Source organism: Mangifera indica, chromosome 7, assembly GCF_011075055.1.
Source record: "Mangifera indica cultivar Alphonso chromosome 7, CATAS_Mindica_2.1, whole genome shotgun sequence".
Taxonomy (NCBI): Eukaryota; Viridiplantae; Streptophyta; class Magnoliopsida; order Sapindales; family Anacardiaceae; genus Mangifera; species Mangifera indica.
The window spans coordinates 6,909,116-6,922,627 of NC_058143.1; the positions used below are offsets into that span (position 1 = coordinate 6,909,116).

Consider the following 13,512-nt stretch of genomic DNA (forward strand, 5'->3'; position numbering starts at 1 on the left):
CGTTCTATGTAATTGGAAAATGGGAGGCAAGTCATCAATAAGTATACTTGTCCTTTTGAATCTTGGCAAGGCCAATGGCTTGGTGAAGACTGAGTGGTTGGAGAGCACAAACTTTGTGTTGCAGTTATAGCTTAAGACTAGAGATAAAGTAACTAAAAATGAATTGAGGAGGTAAACCCAAGAGATTGTCTCGAACTCTGTTTGGTAATCTTGGATTGAAGTCTTTTGGGTTAGCTTAAACAAAGCAATTGTTGAATCGTCAAATTGAGAAGGCGTAAAGCATTGTTCCAAGGCATAAAGAAACTCACTCCATGAACGAACTTAATTATTGTTATACATCCATTGAAAGTAGCCTAACGTAAGGTTGTCCAAATAAAATGAAGCAATGGCGATTCGTTGAGTTTATGTTGTTTGATGATAGGTGAAAAATTGATTAATCTTAAAGATCTAGCCTATTGGATTAGTGTCGTCAAAGTATGGAACATCCAACTTAAAAAAGTTGGAGGGCATATCATGGTAGCCAGGTGTTTGGGGAGAATAAGTGTCATCTGGTGATCAAAGGCCAAGAGTTGCTCCAATTGGCCAAACATGACTACTAAGGAGCGACCAAAGTCTTGCATTTGAGATTGGAAACCTGTTTGATATTCCTGAAGAGTTTGTTGTCCCAGACAAAGTGACTATTGCTTCTCAGATAAATGAGCAATAGCTTCCTCTTGACGTTGTGCTTTAGTCTCCACCATTGCTTGAGCTTTAGACGAAAGCACCAAAATGATAAGCAAGCAAAATTAAAAGAAGAAAAAACTCATTATTCAAGGAAAGAGGACCTCTAAAAATGAGATAAAAGAATTTTGTAAAAGCTAATTATTCATTAACTTTTTAATTCTCTTACATCATGTTTGTATTGCTCTACAATTCACAATTGAATTGGTTTAACTATCATTACAATGTTGTAAACAAAATTCATCAAAATTAGAAACAAAACTAATATGGATCCAATAACTCCCCAACTAGACTTTCAATGCAAACCCCAATTGTAATTTTGCAACCACTTTGGAGGTTGGGCCCTTCGTATAAGCCAGTTATAAGGAGATACAGTGAACTATTGATCAATTTCTGATAAATTTAAAATGACTCTATCAGTGATCTTGTTAGATCATATCCAATTTGGGATAATTTTACTTGAATTATATCCAAAGAAGTGTGATCTTATCGAATCTCATTATGCTTGTGCAATTATGTCTAATTGGCACCTTGTTTAGTGTAATCCAACAATTTGGTGTTCATTTGTTTTCATAATTTTAGAAAACTGAAATTCCTTCTATGTCCTTCTAATTTGAGTATATTTTTACTAGCATAATTGATTTTTGAGAGATAGCTCACAAACCTGGGGTGAGAAAAAAAAAAAACACGAGATGGTAGAATTGTTAAAACCAGTTGCGGTGTTAAAAGGCCAACGGCAAACGGAATCTTAAATGGATAATGAAGTAATTTAAAAAGGAAAAACCACGTAGATTAAAAAAAAAAAAGGTAGGGACCACCTTGCTTATTTAGAAAAGAGAGGAATTGCATTGTAAAAAAATCAAAACAAAAAAAAAAAATCTCTCTCGTTCTCAATTACAAAACACACAAAAACATGGCGTTTGCGTGCGTGCTCTTTCCTTCATCAATAAACTCAAACCGTTTCAGCCGACAAATAATAAACCCAACTCGCTCCTTTCATTATTAATTTTCATCATTACCAAAACTCACACTTTATTCGGCTCCCTTTGCCTCTTCCTCTTCCTCTTCTTCTTCTTCATTATCATGTCCTTGGAGGCATTCGATTACGAGCAAGAGATGGCCGATTTTATGGACGACGAAAATCATCTCGTAGCTCCGGCGGAAAACGAGCTTAACGAATACGACATGGTTTTTTACATCGCTTTCTTTCTTTATCATTTTTTCAGATGGGATACGATGTCGTTTTTTCGATTTTTGTTTCTAATAATTTTGCTTGAAGCAGCTGACGAAGGTGACTGATACTTCGGCGGCTCAAGCCCGGAGTGGCAAGGACATCCAAGGGATTCCATGGGAGACTTTGAATATAACGAGGGATTTTTATAGATTGACCAGGCTTCAGCAGTACAAGAATTTTGAGAATATTCCTTCATCTGGTGAAGCTGTGGACAAGGTTTCTAAATTTTGTTTCACTTTATTATTTGGTTGTTTACTAAGTTCAGAGAGTCTAATTTTTTTTATAATTTTTATTTGATCATGTAGGAATGCAAACAAACACAAAAATGTGGAAATTATTATCAGTTTTTTCATAACACAAGATTGGTTAAGCCTACAATTCTACATTTTCAGGTTTGTTAAATTTTTAAGCGCTATAATTGGCTCTTTTTACCTGTATTTTAAGTGTTGTTTGGAAAATATTTGTACCTTTATTCATGTATTTTTTTCGCTTAATCATTATTATTTGAATTTACCTCACTTCTGGTTCAGTTTTGTTGTAAGGATAAGGTTACTTCTTTGTTATGTGGGTTTCTGATCTGTTTTTGAATTATCCCGCGTTATAGGAAGATAGTTTCCCTCCTTACACTTTTATATTTCAAAATACTGTAAGCTTTGATTTTAATTTCTTGGAAGTGGATCTTAAGTCTTTTTAATTACAGAAAGAATATAGTTAACGTTTCTGCAAACTGCCTTGAGTGTTAGTTTTACTTCTGTTTTTTTTTCCCTCAGTCTATGGCACCCAAGTAAAGCTGCAAAATAAGAAAAAGAAAAAGGATTATCTGCTTGTGTGTGGCAAGCTTTTTGTTTTCTGAAAATTTTTTATGTTATACAGTTTACACTAAAAGGCTCATGTGGGGAAATTTTTTTCCAAGTGTTTCTGCCATTAAAAGTTTTTATTAACTTTGTTGATCTTCATGTTATTATGTTTCTTTGTTATCCCTTTTTTGGCCATATATGATGTTCTAATGGCTGAATTTGTGTTCTTAATGTTTTCCATTATTTACATAATTTTTCTGAAAATTTGCAGCTCAGGAACCTGGTTTGGGCTACTTCAAAACATGATGTCTATCTCATGTCCAACTATTCAGTCATGCATTGGTCAACACTATCTTCCAATTTGTCGGAGATCCTCAATTTTGCAGGGCACATAGCCCCTAGTGAGGTATAAAAGTTACTTGGTTATAAGGTTTATGCCATTAGCCACTATAATGAATACTCTATGTATGGCACAAGGGTGCACCTTTAGTTTTGCTATGTAATTAGTTTATGGAACTGAATAAGTTTCTTTGAGGAAAAATTCTTTCAAAGGTGGAATTTATATGTTAGTTACATAAATGCTTGCGGTGAATGGTTGAGTTGGAAGATTCTATAAGTTAGTATATGACTGTAATCTAGGGAGTAAATTGATTGAATGATAGGGTTATACTCAACAGTGGACATGTATTAATCTTAGTATATACATAATTTTAATAATTCTGTCTACTTCATACAGTAATTGTTTGGTGGATCCTATCTTGCTATCATAAAAAATTTCTCAAGTATTTGCTAACTTTTAACTGTTTGCCAATGTAGAAACATGCAGGGAGTTTATTAGAAGGTTTTACACAAACGCAGATAAGCACTCTGGCAGTGAAATATAATTTTATGGTTGCAGGTGGCTTCCAAGGAGAGCTGATTTGCAAGGTGAAATGATTTATTTGCAGTTTGTCCACAGCTTTGAAACCCTATTAAGATATCTTGGTGAACATATATATATATATATATGCACACACACACACACTTATATATATATCTGGCTCTAGACAAACAGATACTTGTGATTTTTCTCTCCAATTTCTTCTTAGATATAAGCAATGATATATATATTTTTTATTTTCTCCTTCTTTTAGCATTTTTTTTTCTTGGTTAGAATTTCATCAATGGTTCTTTTATTATCAAATTCAAGATTTAAAAGCCTTATGGCTAACAACCATTTCTGACTTTTTCTATGTTAATTTGGGTAATTACTCCCTCAAACCATTGTTCCAGCATGTCCAAAAACTGTTATTTGAATATGCAATCTCTAGTTATACTAATGCAAATATATTTTATATATTATGTGATCAGATATAGTGACCCATTTGTAGTACTTTTTAGCAAATATTTGGAAGTTTAACATTATTTTGTGTTGTAGTAAAAATTAAAATGTTGATCCTCTATACATAAAACATCTTATACTAATCACAACACTTGTAGCATGTGTTATAGTGGTTCAAGAGTATGGAAAAAACAAATTATAACTATAGTGAGTATAATGTTGGTCGATTATACCAACCACATTTTATATGCCATGATGCTAACTAAAGGTAAAGATTATATGCTCTAAAATATGTGTGGGAGGAATACCTGAGTAATTTGGATCTAATGAATTTGATAGTTGAGTTTTTTAAGGTATTAAAGAAGTCTAGTTCCATTGAACCTTGTAGTACATGACAGGTAAAAAGTCGTTTATCCAAAGGATTTCTATTATTGAATAGCATCATCCCAATTGTCACTGGAAAGTAAGGGTGTAATCAAGCCAAGTCGACTATTGGCTTGCTCTAGCTTAGCTTGATTACTTTAGGAAGAGCTCAAGATTCAGCTTAAGATCAAGCTTTAGACAAGTTTGGCTAACTCAAGGTTGACTTGACAAATTATATTTTAATCCTCTAATCTTTAAATTATTACATGTTAACCTTGTAATTTGTATATTTAATAATCATCCCCATATTTAAAGTATAGAAATAAGATTTTAGGGTGGTAAGTGTAAGATTTAAAACTTTTTGAGCGTGTTGATGTTTTACTTGAGTCTAGTTGTGAGTTCGTGAGCTCACTGAACTAGCCATCCTCAAGCTCAAGCTCAGCTAAAAAACCGAACTTGAGCGACTCGAGCTCAACCTGAAAGCCAAACTTAAGTGGCTCAAGCTCAGCTTATGTGAGCAACTTGACTTGGCTTATACACCTACTAGGAAAATTGTTCAAAGGATTGCATTGAAGAAATTTGGGAAAGTTAAAGTAGGCTATTTATTTAAAAAAAGCCATTTCGACACAAGAAACAATTGTTTCATCATGTTGGAGATAAAGCATTAGAAGTCTTAGGCCTCTCAAGAAATAAGCATCCTAAAGTTTTTAAGGTGGCCACTTGTCAAGTCAATCCATTCAAGCACTATGTAACATCCCACATCACTTGAGAAGGAAAGGTGAAGGCTAGCGTAATAGTTTATAAGCTTCTAAACTATAAGACGTATTTTGAATTACAAAGCCAAAAAACAAAATTTTGATAGACTATGTATCTAAGTAGACAATCTTGGTGCTGTGTTAAGTAGTTTCAAATGGTGTGAGAGTCAATCTCAATTGACTCTGAGTCTATCCCATTTGAAGATGTATGGATGATTTGCAAATGTTATTTGAGTCAATCCCAACTAAAGATGTGTGGATGATCCGTTTTGTGCAATTAAATAGTTTGTGAACTCTTAAACTATTAAAACATATTTTTGGGTTGCAAAGATCTAAAGCAAAATCATAATGAATTTTGTGTCCAATGTGAATAATTTTCCTCGGTTGTTCAGGTTGTTGCACAATGTATGTGTGTTCCCAATAGTTGCCTAGCATAATTATTTTGACACCAAATAATTCTTCATTTGGTGGAACAAGCATGGGAGTCAATTATTAAGAGATGAAAAGTTGAAGGAAAGTGGTTGACAAACTTTGCAAGAAAATCTGAAACTCCTTTTGGACTTAAAAACTGACAATGGGGTGAAGCATGTGTTGTTCTACCAATTGTTTGTCCTTTAACCCTGTTATGCTAAGGTTGCAATTTTTTAGTGTCTGGTTAAATTTCATTCTGTTCCTAACCTTCTGAGAGCCTTCTTAATTGGCATTATAACTGAGATTGACTAGAGGAATCAAATGAACTATTAAAAGAATTGGGTGTTGTAGCTTTATTTGTGAAGGAATGGGCATTCAACTTATCCCAGGTTGTCAGTTTAGAACTGTTGTAGTTCGTTGTTGTTTATTCTTAGGAATATGATTGTCCAGAATTTATTTGACTTAAAGTTCAATGCTAGGAATCTGCACTAATCAAAGCACATCTGGACTTATGACTAGTGGAAGTTTCTAGGTTATTTAAACGGAGCTAGCAGTTGAATCTAGGGATACTTTGTGTTTCTAGCAGACAAATAGGAATAAAGCTGAGGGAACTTTAGTACAAATATAGAATTCTTAAACACTGTCAGCGACCTAATGCTGCTTGTGCTATTGACATTTATCAATAGGACATTGCAAGTTCAAATCAAAAGTATAAATTTTACTTCTTCAAGTGGCACTTTGTTAATTTAACTAGTACTGCACCTTGAGAAGCTGATATCGTCACATGGTTTTTTCATTTCACATTCCTATCTTTTATAAAATTTCTTTTATGTTCTTGACATTGAGTTTTCATGTTTACTGCTTCAGCGTTTGGATAAGCAAGGAGTAAGCTTTTGTACCCGGACAACTTGTGATGATAATTCCATAACGAATGCTGTAGAGATATATGACAACTTGAGGTTTTAATATTATTCCAGATTATTTTGGAGGACTTGTTATCTCAATGGGGATAGTTTGATATGAATATTCTGTTTTGCAGGGGTGGAACACATTTAATGGCATCCAACAATGACTGTGGTGTAAGAGAATATGATATGGCGAGATTTCAGCTTTTAAATCACTACCGTTTCCCTTGGCCAGTGAATGTGAGCTACTTAAGTGCTTAGAGATAATTGCCTGTTTGAGTAAAACTATGCTAGTTTATTTCATTTATGTTAATGACCACTCATTTTTCACTTTCTAACCTATTAGAAAGTATTTTGGGTGGCCTATTTCTTTAAATTTCAACTTGTAATAGGAAATTGGGTTTTATGAATTTCTGCTTCAAATTTAAGATATAGAGATGCTGGCAGTGACTTTTAGCTAACATGCTAGGATGTTGCTATTCTCCCCATAGTTTCAAAGTCTTTTTCCCCTTATTTCAGTTTGATTAACCATAATTTTATAGAGCAGAAAAGTATGTAAGTGTGATGTGAAGAGATTAGTGATTGTGTCAATCTCCAGAGGAGCAATTTTCTCTACTATTTTTCATATCCTCCTGTGGGGTAAAATAGAAGGCAACATGAAAACCTTAGTACATGTGCAAGTCACAAGACTAGAGACATCTGCATGAGATGTGTTAAGTTATTGATTCTATACACCAACAAAATGAAAACCTTACAATGTATGCAAGTCTAATCTTAGGGACATGTGTTAGATGTGTTAAGTTAGTGATTCAATGAACCAACAAAGGCTGTGATGGTAATTAGATCTCCAATGATCCTTTCTTCACATCTTTTCTCATACTCTCTGTTTCGATGCAGCATACATCAATGAGTCCCGATTGCAAGCTTTTTGTTGTTGTTGGAGATCACCAACATGCCTTGCTTGTTGATTCACAAAATGGGAAGGTATGTATCCTTTCATAATTGGATACTGGATATGGCATGACATAATTCATATGCAAATTTATTTATTTTGAAAAAAAAAATAGTTTGGTGCTGATGAAATGACAAATATGGAATTTATTAGTAAAATTCAGTTGTTACTGTTAATATATGTATTTATTTCATTTATATGAAAAACAATTAAAATTTCACAAACACTTAAACTTTATTTATTTTCCTGCTGCATCTTCTCTTTTCAGTCACTTTAATCGTTTGGTTGAGGGAAGCATTCCCTTCTCTGAACTTGGGTGTGTTATTTATATAGCCTTAGTTATCAAATAGGGGGGATTGTTTTTGCTTGAACTTTAATTTACGCCAGGTGAAGCTTTATGTATTTTCATTGTTTCAAAATAACTGCTGGACAAACAAAATTTAGCAAAATATTTAAAACATTTGTTGTGTATGTTTCTTTTTTTATCATTTCTGTCATTTATTACTTTTGTTTAGCAATGAGATGTTTGGCAACATGTGTCTCACAGATAACTGATTTTTTAGCTATTTATTGGCCTCTGAATTCATATTTTAAAGCAATTATTTGAATAGATACTTGTAAGGCAGGTTTGTTTTATGCCTAGTTTTGTTGACAATATTCGTCTTTTGTTTGATGATTTCAGACTGTTGCCACAGTGGTTGGTCACCAAGATTACTCTTTTGCGTCTTCATGGCACCCGGATGGACGCATCTTTGCTACAGGGAATCAGGATAAGACCTGCCGAGTCTGGGATATAAGGAAGCTGTCTGTGCCAGTTGCAACTCTTAAAGGAAACCTAGGGGCCATTCGATCAGTTCGCTTTTCATCCAACGGACAGTTTATGGTTGTCGCGGAACCTGCAGATTTTGTGCATGTGTATAGTACGAAGGGAGATTTTAAAGTGCAGCAAGAGATAGATTTCTTCGGTGAGATATCTGGAGTATCTCTTAGCCCAGATGATGAGTCTTTATTTATAGGAATATGGGACAGGACTTATGCCAGTTTACTGCAGTATAACAAGAGGCACACCTATGGATATCTTGATTCCTATTTGTAATTTTGATGATATAAGCAGATGGCTACTTTTTCCCTTTTGTAAGCCAGTTTGTTTGAAATCAAAGTTGTTGGCAGAATAAGTTAATTTTTTGTTATAACTTTGATTGCAAAGTATATAGTCATAATATGGGTTAATTTGATATTTCCATGTGGTTTTGTTGGTGAAATTTTAATGTCCTGAACTGTCAGTGAGAGTCCAGACAGTCATGCTATTAGGGGCTAAAAGCTCGTAAATAGGAGTTGCTAAAATAGCAAGAGTGCCCTTAGAAGAGTAATTCCTAATTATAACATAAGCCAGTTCATATAACATATGCTATACCATATATATTGATGATTCATAAAAAAATTTATTCGGATCTGTTAAAATCACATTAAAACATATTTGTTTATAAAGTTAGATTCAAATTGAGTTAGCTTTAACGTGACTTATTATTGGGCTTGAATAACTCGAATTCAAATTAAAGTAATTTCAGTTTGTCGAGCTTAAGGATGACATTGACATTAGAACCCATTTCGTCAGCAATTCTCCTTCTATCTTTTCTCTTTTATATATTTTCGTTTTTTCTATGTTATTGTTTGCCTTTTCCAACATTCCTATTCACTTGTTCAAACCGAATTTAAATTTGAATTAATCATTGTTAAGGTTCAATTCAGTTTAAATCAACCTCGTGTTAGTTTAGAGACATAATTTTACATAAAAAGTTTGTATATAATACATTATTTTCTCCTAGAAATGTCTAAAAAAAATAAAAAATTCATCCTAGAGATGCCAAGAAATAACAAAGTCTCCTATAATGTAGAAAATATACCGACTGGCCAGTTAGAATTGGATTTCATTGTTCAGTCATTGATGACTGGTTAATCTAAATTAATGCTTCATATTAATTGAATTACATAGTCTCGTTGCTCTTTATAAGATTTCTCGAGCATTTCTAAAGTTGTGCAATAAAAATTTTTTGAAAAACAAACTGTCGATTCCATCAAAGTTTAAATATACTGCGAAGTAGAGTACAACACATCAAACTGAACAAAAATAAAGATAATTTCAACAAATCAAATTAAGAAATAAGTCCTCAGAACATTTCCATTCTTTCAGGTAGTGCGGTCTTGATGACTTGCAAAATTTGTAGGATTTCATCCATGGAAGGCCTGCTTGAAGGCACTTGAGAAGTGCAAACCAGGGCTAATTTGAGCACCGGCAATACCTCATCTTCTGGATACTCTCCCATGCCTGAATCCACACATTCAGATGCATTCCCTTGCTCTAACATTACTCTCACATGGTCACTTAATATCACCACATTGTCCTCTCCATATTCAACCGCTCTCCTCCCTGTCACCACCTCAAGTATCAGCACCCCAAATCCATAAACGTCACATTTCTCATTCACTCTCAGGCTCTGGCATGTCAATTCTGGTGCAACATACCCTACTGCACTCTGAAACCTATTGCTCATCACATGTTTATCCAACTTTGTCAACAATCTCGCCAGGCCAAAGTCTGAAATCTTGGGGTTGAGGTTATCATCTAGCAAGATATTGCTGGGTTTGATGTTGTAGTGAATTATAGGCGGACGGAAAGAGTGATGCAGATGAGCAAGTCCTTTAGCTGTTCCAAGTATTACTTTGAATCTGTCCGCCCAAGAAAGAGGTGGAGTTGAAGGGAGCCTTTCATGAAGCTTGGCTTGCAAGCTACCATTTGGTGCATAGTCTGAGACTAGAAGTTGTAATTGAGGTGTCCAATAGTAGCCTTCCAGGGATATCAAATTCGGGTGCCTTGCTTTTCCCAGTACTCGAACCTCTCGTTCGAAGTCTTCAGGATGTTGAATTATGTTTGGTGTAACAAGCTTTTTGATTGCTACTATTCTTCCTTGTGTGCCCAATGGGATCCTGTATACAGTACCGAAGACTCCTTCTCCAATCTCTGCTGCCTTTTTCAGGATGGCTTCAGGGTTGCTGATGATCCAATCCGGTGATGATCTTGTATCGAACAAAACAAGCTTACCGGCAGAAATACTACCGGACTTTGAAGAGCTTGAGCACATGCTTTCCAGGGCAGTATCAACAAAGGCAAGTTTCCTTCTGGCTGATACATTTAAGAGACTAATTACTACCACTCCAAATGCAATTATAGCAGCTGCTGAAATCGCAACAATTGCAGAAACAGTAAGGAACATATGCCGACCCGATTTCTGATTTGAGGATTCAGTTCTTGGCCTATGACCATCAGTTTGATCAGTATATTCATTTGGGTTCAGAACAAGAGGCTTTGGAACATTCATTTTACAAGGTCCCTTTAGCAATGGAGAGCAGAGGCCTAAATTTCCCTGCAATGCACTTTGATCCAAGGTCGGAAATACACCAGCAACAGGAAGCCTTCCTATGAGTCTGTTATATGACACATTTACAGCCAGAAGATTTTCCAATTTTCCTAACTCTTGTGGTATCTCTCCGCTTAGCTCATTAAACTCCAACTTCAGAATCTTCAGCTTATTCAATTTTGAAATGGATTTTGGGATAGACCCACTTAAGTTATTGTGTGAAAAGCTCCTGCATATACAATAAAAAGTCAGAATAACAAAGCATTTTAAAATTTTCATTTCAAGTGATATGTCACCTTATAAGCTATCCTAAAGACTTAGGCTGATTCAGTGTCACAATAGGCTTAAAAGGATATTCAAGCGTAATGTGATGCCAATGTTGTGTTGCATAAGTCTAAAAAGTTACTTTTTTCTAATGCCAACATTTGTGTGGAGAAACTCATTTTTCTTGTAGTTCTATGTTTCAGTTGAGGATAAAAAAGGGAAAAGAAAAGGTTAAGACTTACAACAAATAGAGGGATGAGCAATTTCCAATCTCTTCAGGAATTGGACCTGCCAATGAATTGCCATCCAACTGAAGAATTCCTAAACTTGCAGATTCACATATATCTTCAGGAATTGAACCATACAAGTCATTGTTTCGAAGGTCTAACTCCGTCAGGTTCTGAAAGTATCCAAGCTCTGGGGGTATCCTTGAGTGAAGATGATTCCATGATAAATTCAAGTATCTCAAATTAGCAAAAAGACCCATTTCTGCAGGAATACTTCCAGCAAGATTATTACTTGACAAATCAAGTATCTGTAAAGATTCGAAGAGTTTACTTGATCCAGGTGGTATGGTACCCATCAGTTCATTTTCTGAAAAATCTACCACTTCCAATCCCAAATTAAACAAACCCTCCGGCATGCTACCATTAAAGCTATTTCCCCTCAAACTAATCACTGATAACTTTGTACATTCAGCAAATGAGCTTGAAATTTTTCCTGTTAACTTATTATTAGACAAACTCAAGTATTTAAGTGACTTCAAGTTAGCCATTGAAGAAGGGAGGCTTCCTGTCAAACCATTGTTGGAGAAATCAACAAATTCCAGAGAACTTATATTACCAATCCACTGAGGTAAATCCCCTCTCAACATATTACTTGATACATTGATAAAGCTCAAAGCATTCAGCATCCCAAAAGACTCTGGCAATTCTCCAATTAAAAGATTATTGCTCAAATCCAACCTGTTCAAATGCGGGCAGAATCCAATATCTTTTGGTAGAGGTCCTGAAAACTTATTACCCTTCAGTTGTAACTCTTTCAGGTTATGAAGAATCAGCACTCCTTCAGGAATTGAGCCTGAAAAGGCATTGTTGGAAAGATCCAAAGTCCTGAGCCTTTTTAATGACCATATCCGTGAAGCGAAATCCGGTTCACCGGAGAAATGATTGGCTGAAAGATTGAGAGTGTTTAACGATGAACATCTAGAGAGACTACTAGAAAGTGGTCCTTCGAGATTATTACCAGCCAAAGAAAGATAACGCAGTGATAAACATTCAGCAAATAGATCGTCAGGAAGTGGACCTGAGAGAGAGTTCTCAGAAAGATCTAAGAACTTTATTGAAGTGGAATTCACAAGCGTTGAAGGAATAAGGCCTGAGAGACTATTGAAGCTCAAATTAAGTCTTTCGAGGCTACTGATGAGGCCAAGTTCAGGACTGATATTGCCACTAAAATTGTTATGCGAAAGTGAAAGTACCTTCAAATGCTGCAATTTTTGAAGCCCTCTTCCGATTTTTCCTGATAATCCCAAGCTATCAAGAGAAACTTGAGACACACGGCCATTTAATGGATTGCACTGTATGAATCGCCATGAACATGGAGAGTTATCATCTTCATTCCAAGATTCAAGAAACGCAGAAGGGTCTTTAAGCTCTGACTTGAAAACAATGAGGCCTAAAACATCATCGTTTAGTTGAATAGAAGCATCATCGTTGTCCATGCAGTAGCCTGAAGCCATGAAAAGAAGAAAATATACGACCAGTTTAACATCAAACTGACGCATTTTCATCATTCTTTACTTTTTTCCAGTGCTTGTTATGAAAATATTTTATAACATGAGAAGGGAAACCATATGATTAAGAAATTGAAGATATGAAGGGAATGAAGTTCAGATTCTGCAGAAGGCAACTTGAAAAAGATGTGATAGGACAGTGGTCACGAGCGGCAGTTTAATGTACAATTATTTGTCATGTGAATACCCAAAACAAAATTGGAACTCAAGTTAAAGATAACTTTTTTAAGGACTCCATTCATTCGTAGGTTAAACTTTTTTAAAGGAAGGCTGAACAACAATTTCCCACTTAAATTTGGATAAAAGTGCCATTTCACACTCATCTAAATTTGAAAAGTCTATTTTACCCACCTCTGTCAAGTCAGTCATTAGCTTTATTGGTCAAAATATATTTTTGTCACTATATATAATATATAATAAAATTAATATAATTTATATCTTTAATAATATAAATAAATTACACTTTTCAACATAACTACATTATATTTTTCTTTTTTTATTCTTATCTTCTTATCTTTTTCTCTTCTTCCCCTCTCATTTATTGGCAGCTAACAAACATCGAAAGAGAACCAACAGATT

At 34.7% G+C, this 13,512-nt stretch overlaps 2 protein-coding genes across 2 annotated transcripts; one reads left to right on the forward strand and one right to left on the reverse strand.

Annotated features, from left to right (window-relative positions):
- The first annotated feature begins 1,631 nt into the window (after positions 1–1,631).
- On the forward strand, positions 1,632–8,695 carry LOC123219893 (uncharacterized WD repeat-containing protein C2A9.03-like). The gene is made up of 9 exons (XM_044641848.1): positions 1,632–1,908; positions 2,003–2,170; positions 2,260–2,346; positions 3,023–3,157; positions 3,568–3,678; positions 6,469–6,560; positions 6,641–6,746; positions 7,404–7,490; positions 8,141–8,695. The coding sequence occupies exons 1-9, from the start codon at positions 1,804–1,806 to the stop codon at positions 8,552–8,554; spliced, it is 1,305 nt and encodes a 434-aa protein (XP_044497783.1). The 5' UTR covers positions 1,632–1,803; the 3' UTR covers positions 8,555–8,695.
- Positions 8,696–9,417: 722 nt separating this feature from the next.
- Positions 9,418–13,077, reverse strand: LOC123220112 (probably inactive leucine-rich repeat receptor-like protein kinase At3g28040). The gene is made up of 2 exons (XM_044642131.1): positions 11,381–13,077; positions 9,418–11,103 (listed from the first exon to the last, which is right to left on the reverse strand). The coding sequence occupies exons 1-2, from the start codon at positions 12,931–12,933 to the stop codon at positions 9,627–9,629; spliced, it is 3,030 nt and encodes a 1,009-aa protein (XP_044498066.1). The 5' UTR covers positions 12,934–13,077; the 3' UTR covers positions 9,418–9,626.
- Positions 13,078–13,512: the final 435 nt, after the last annotated feature.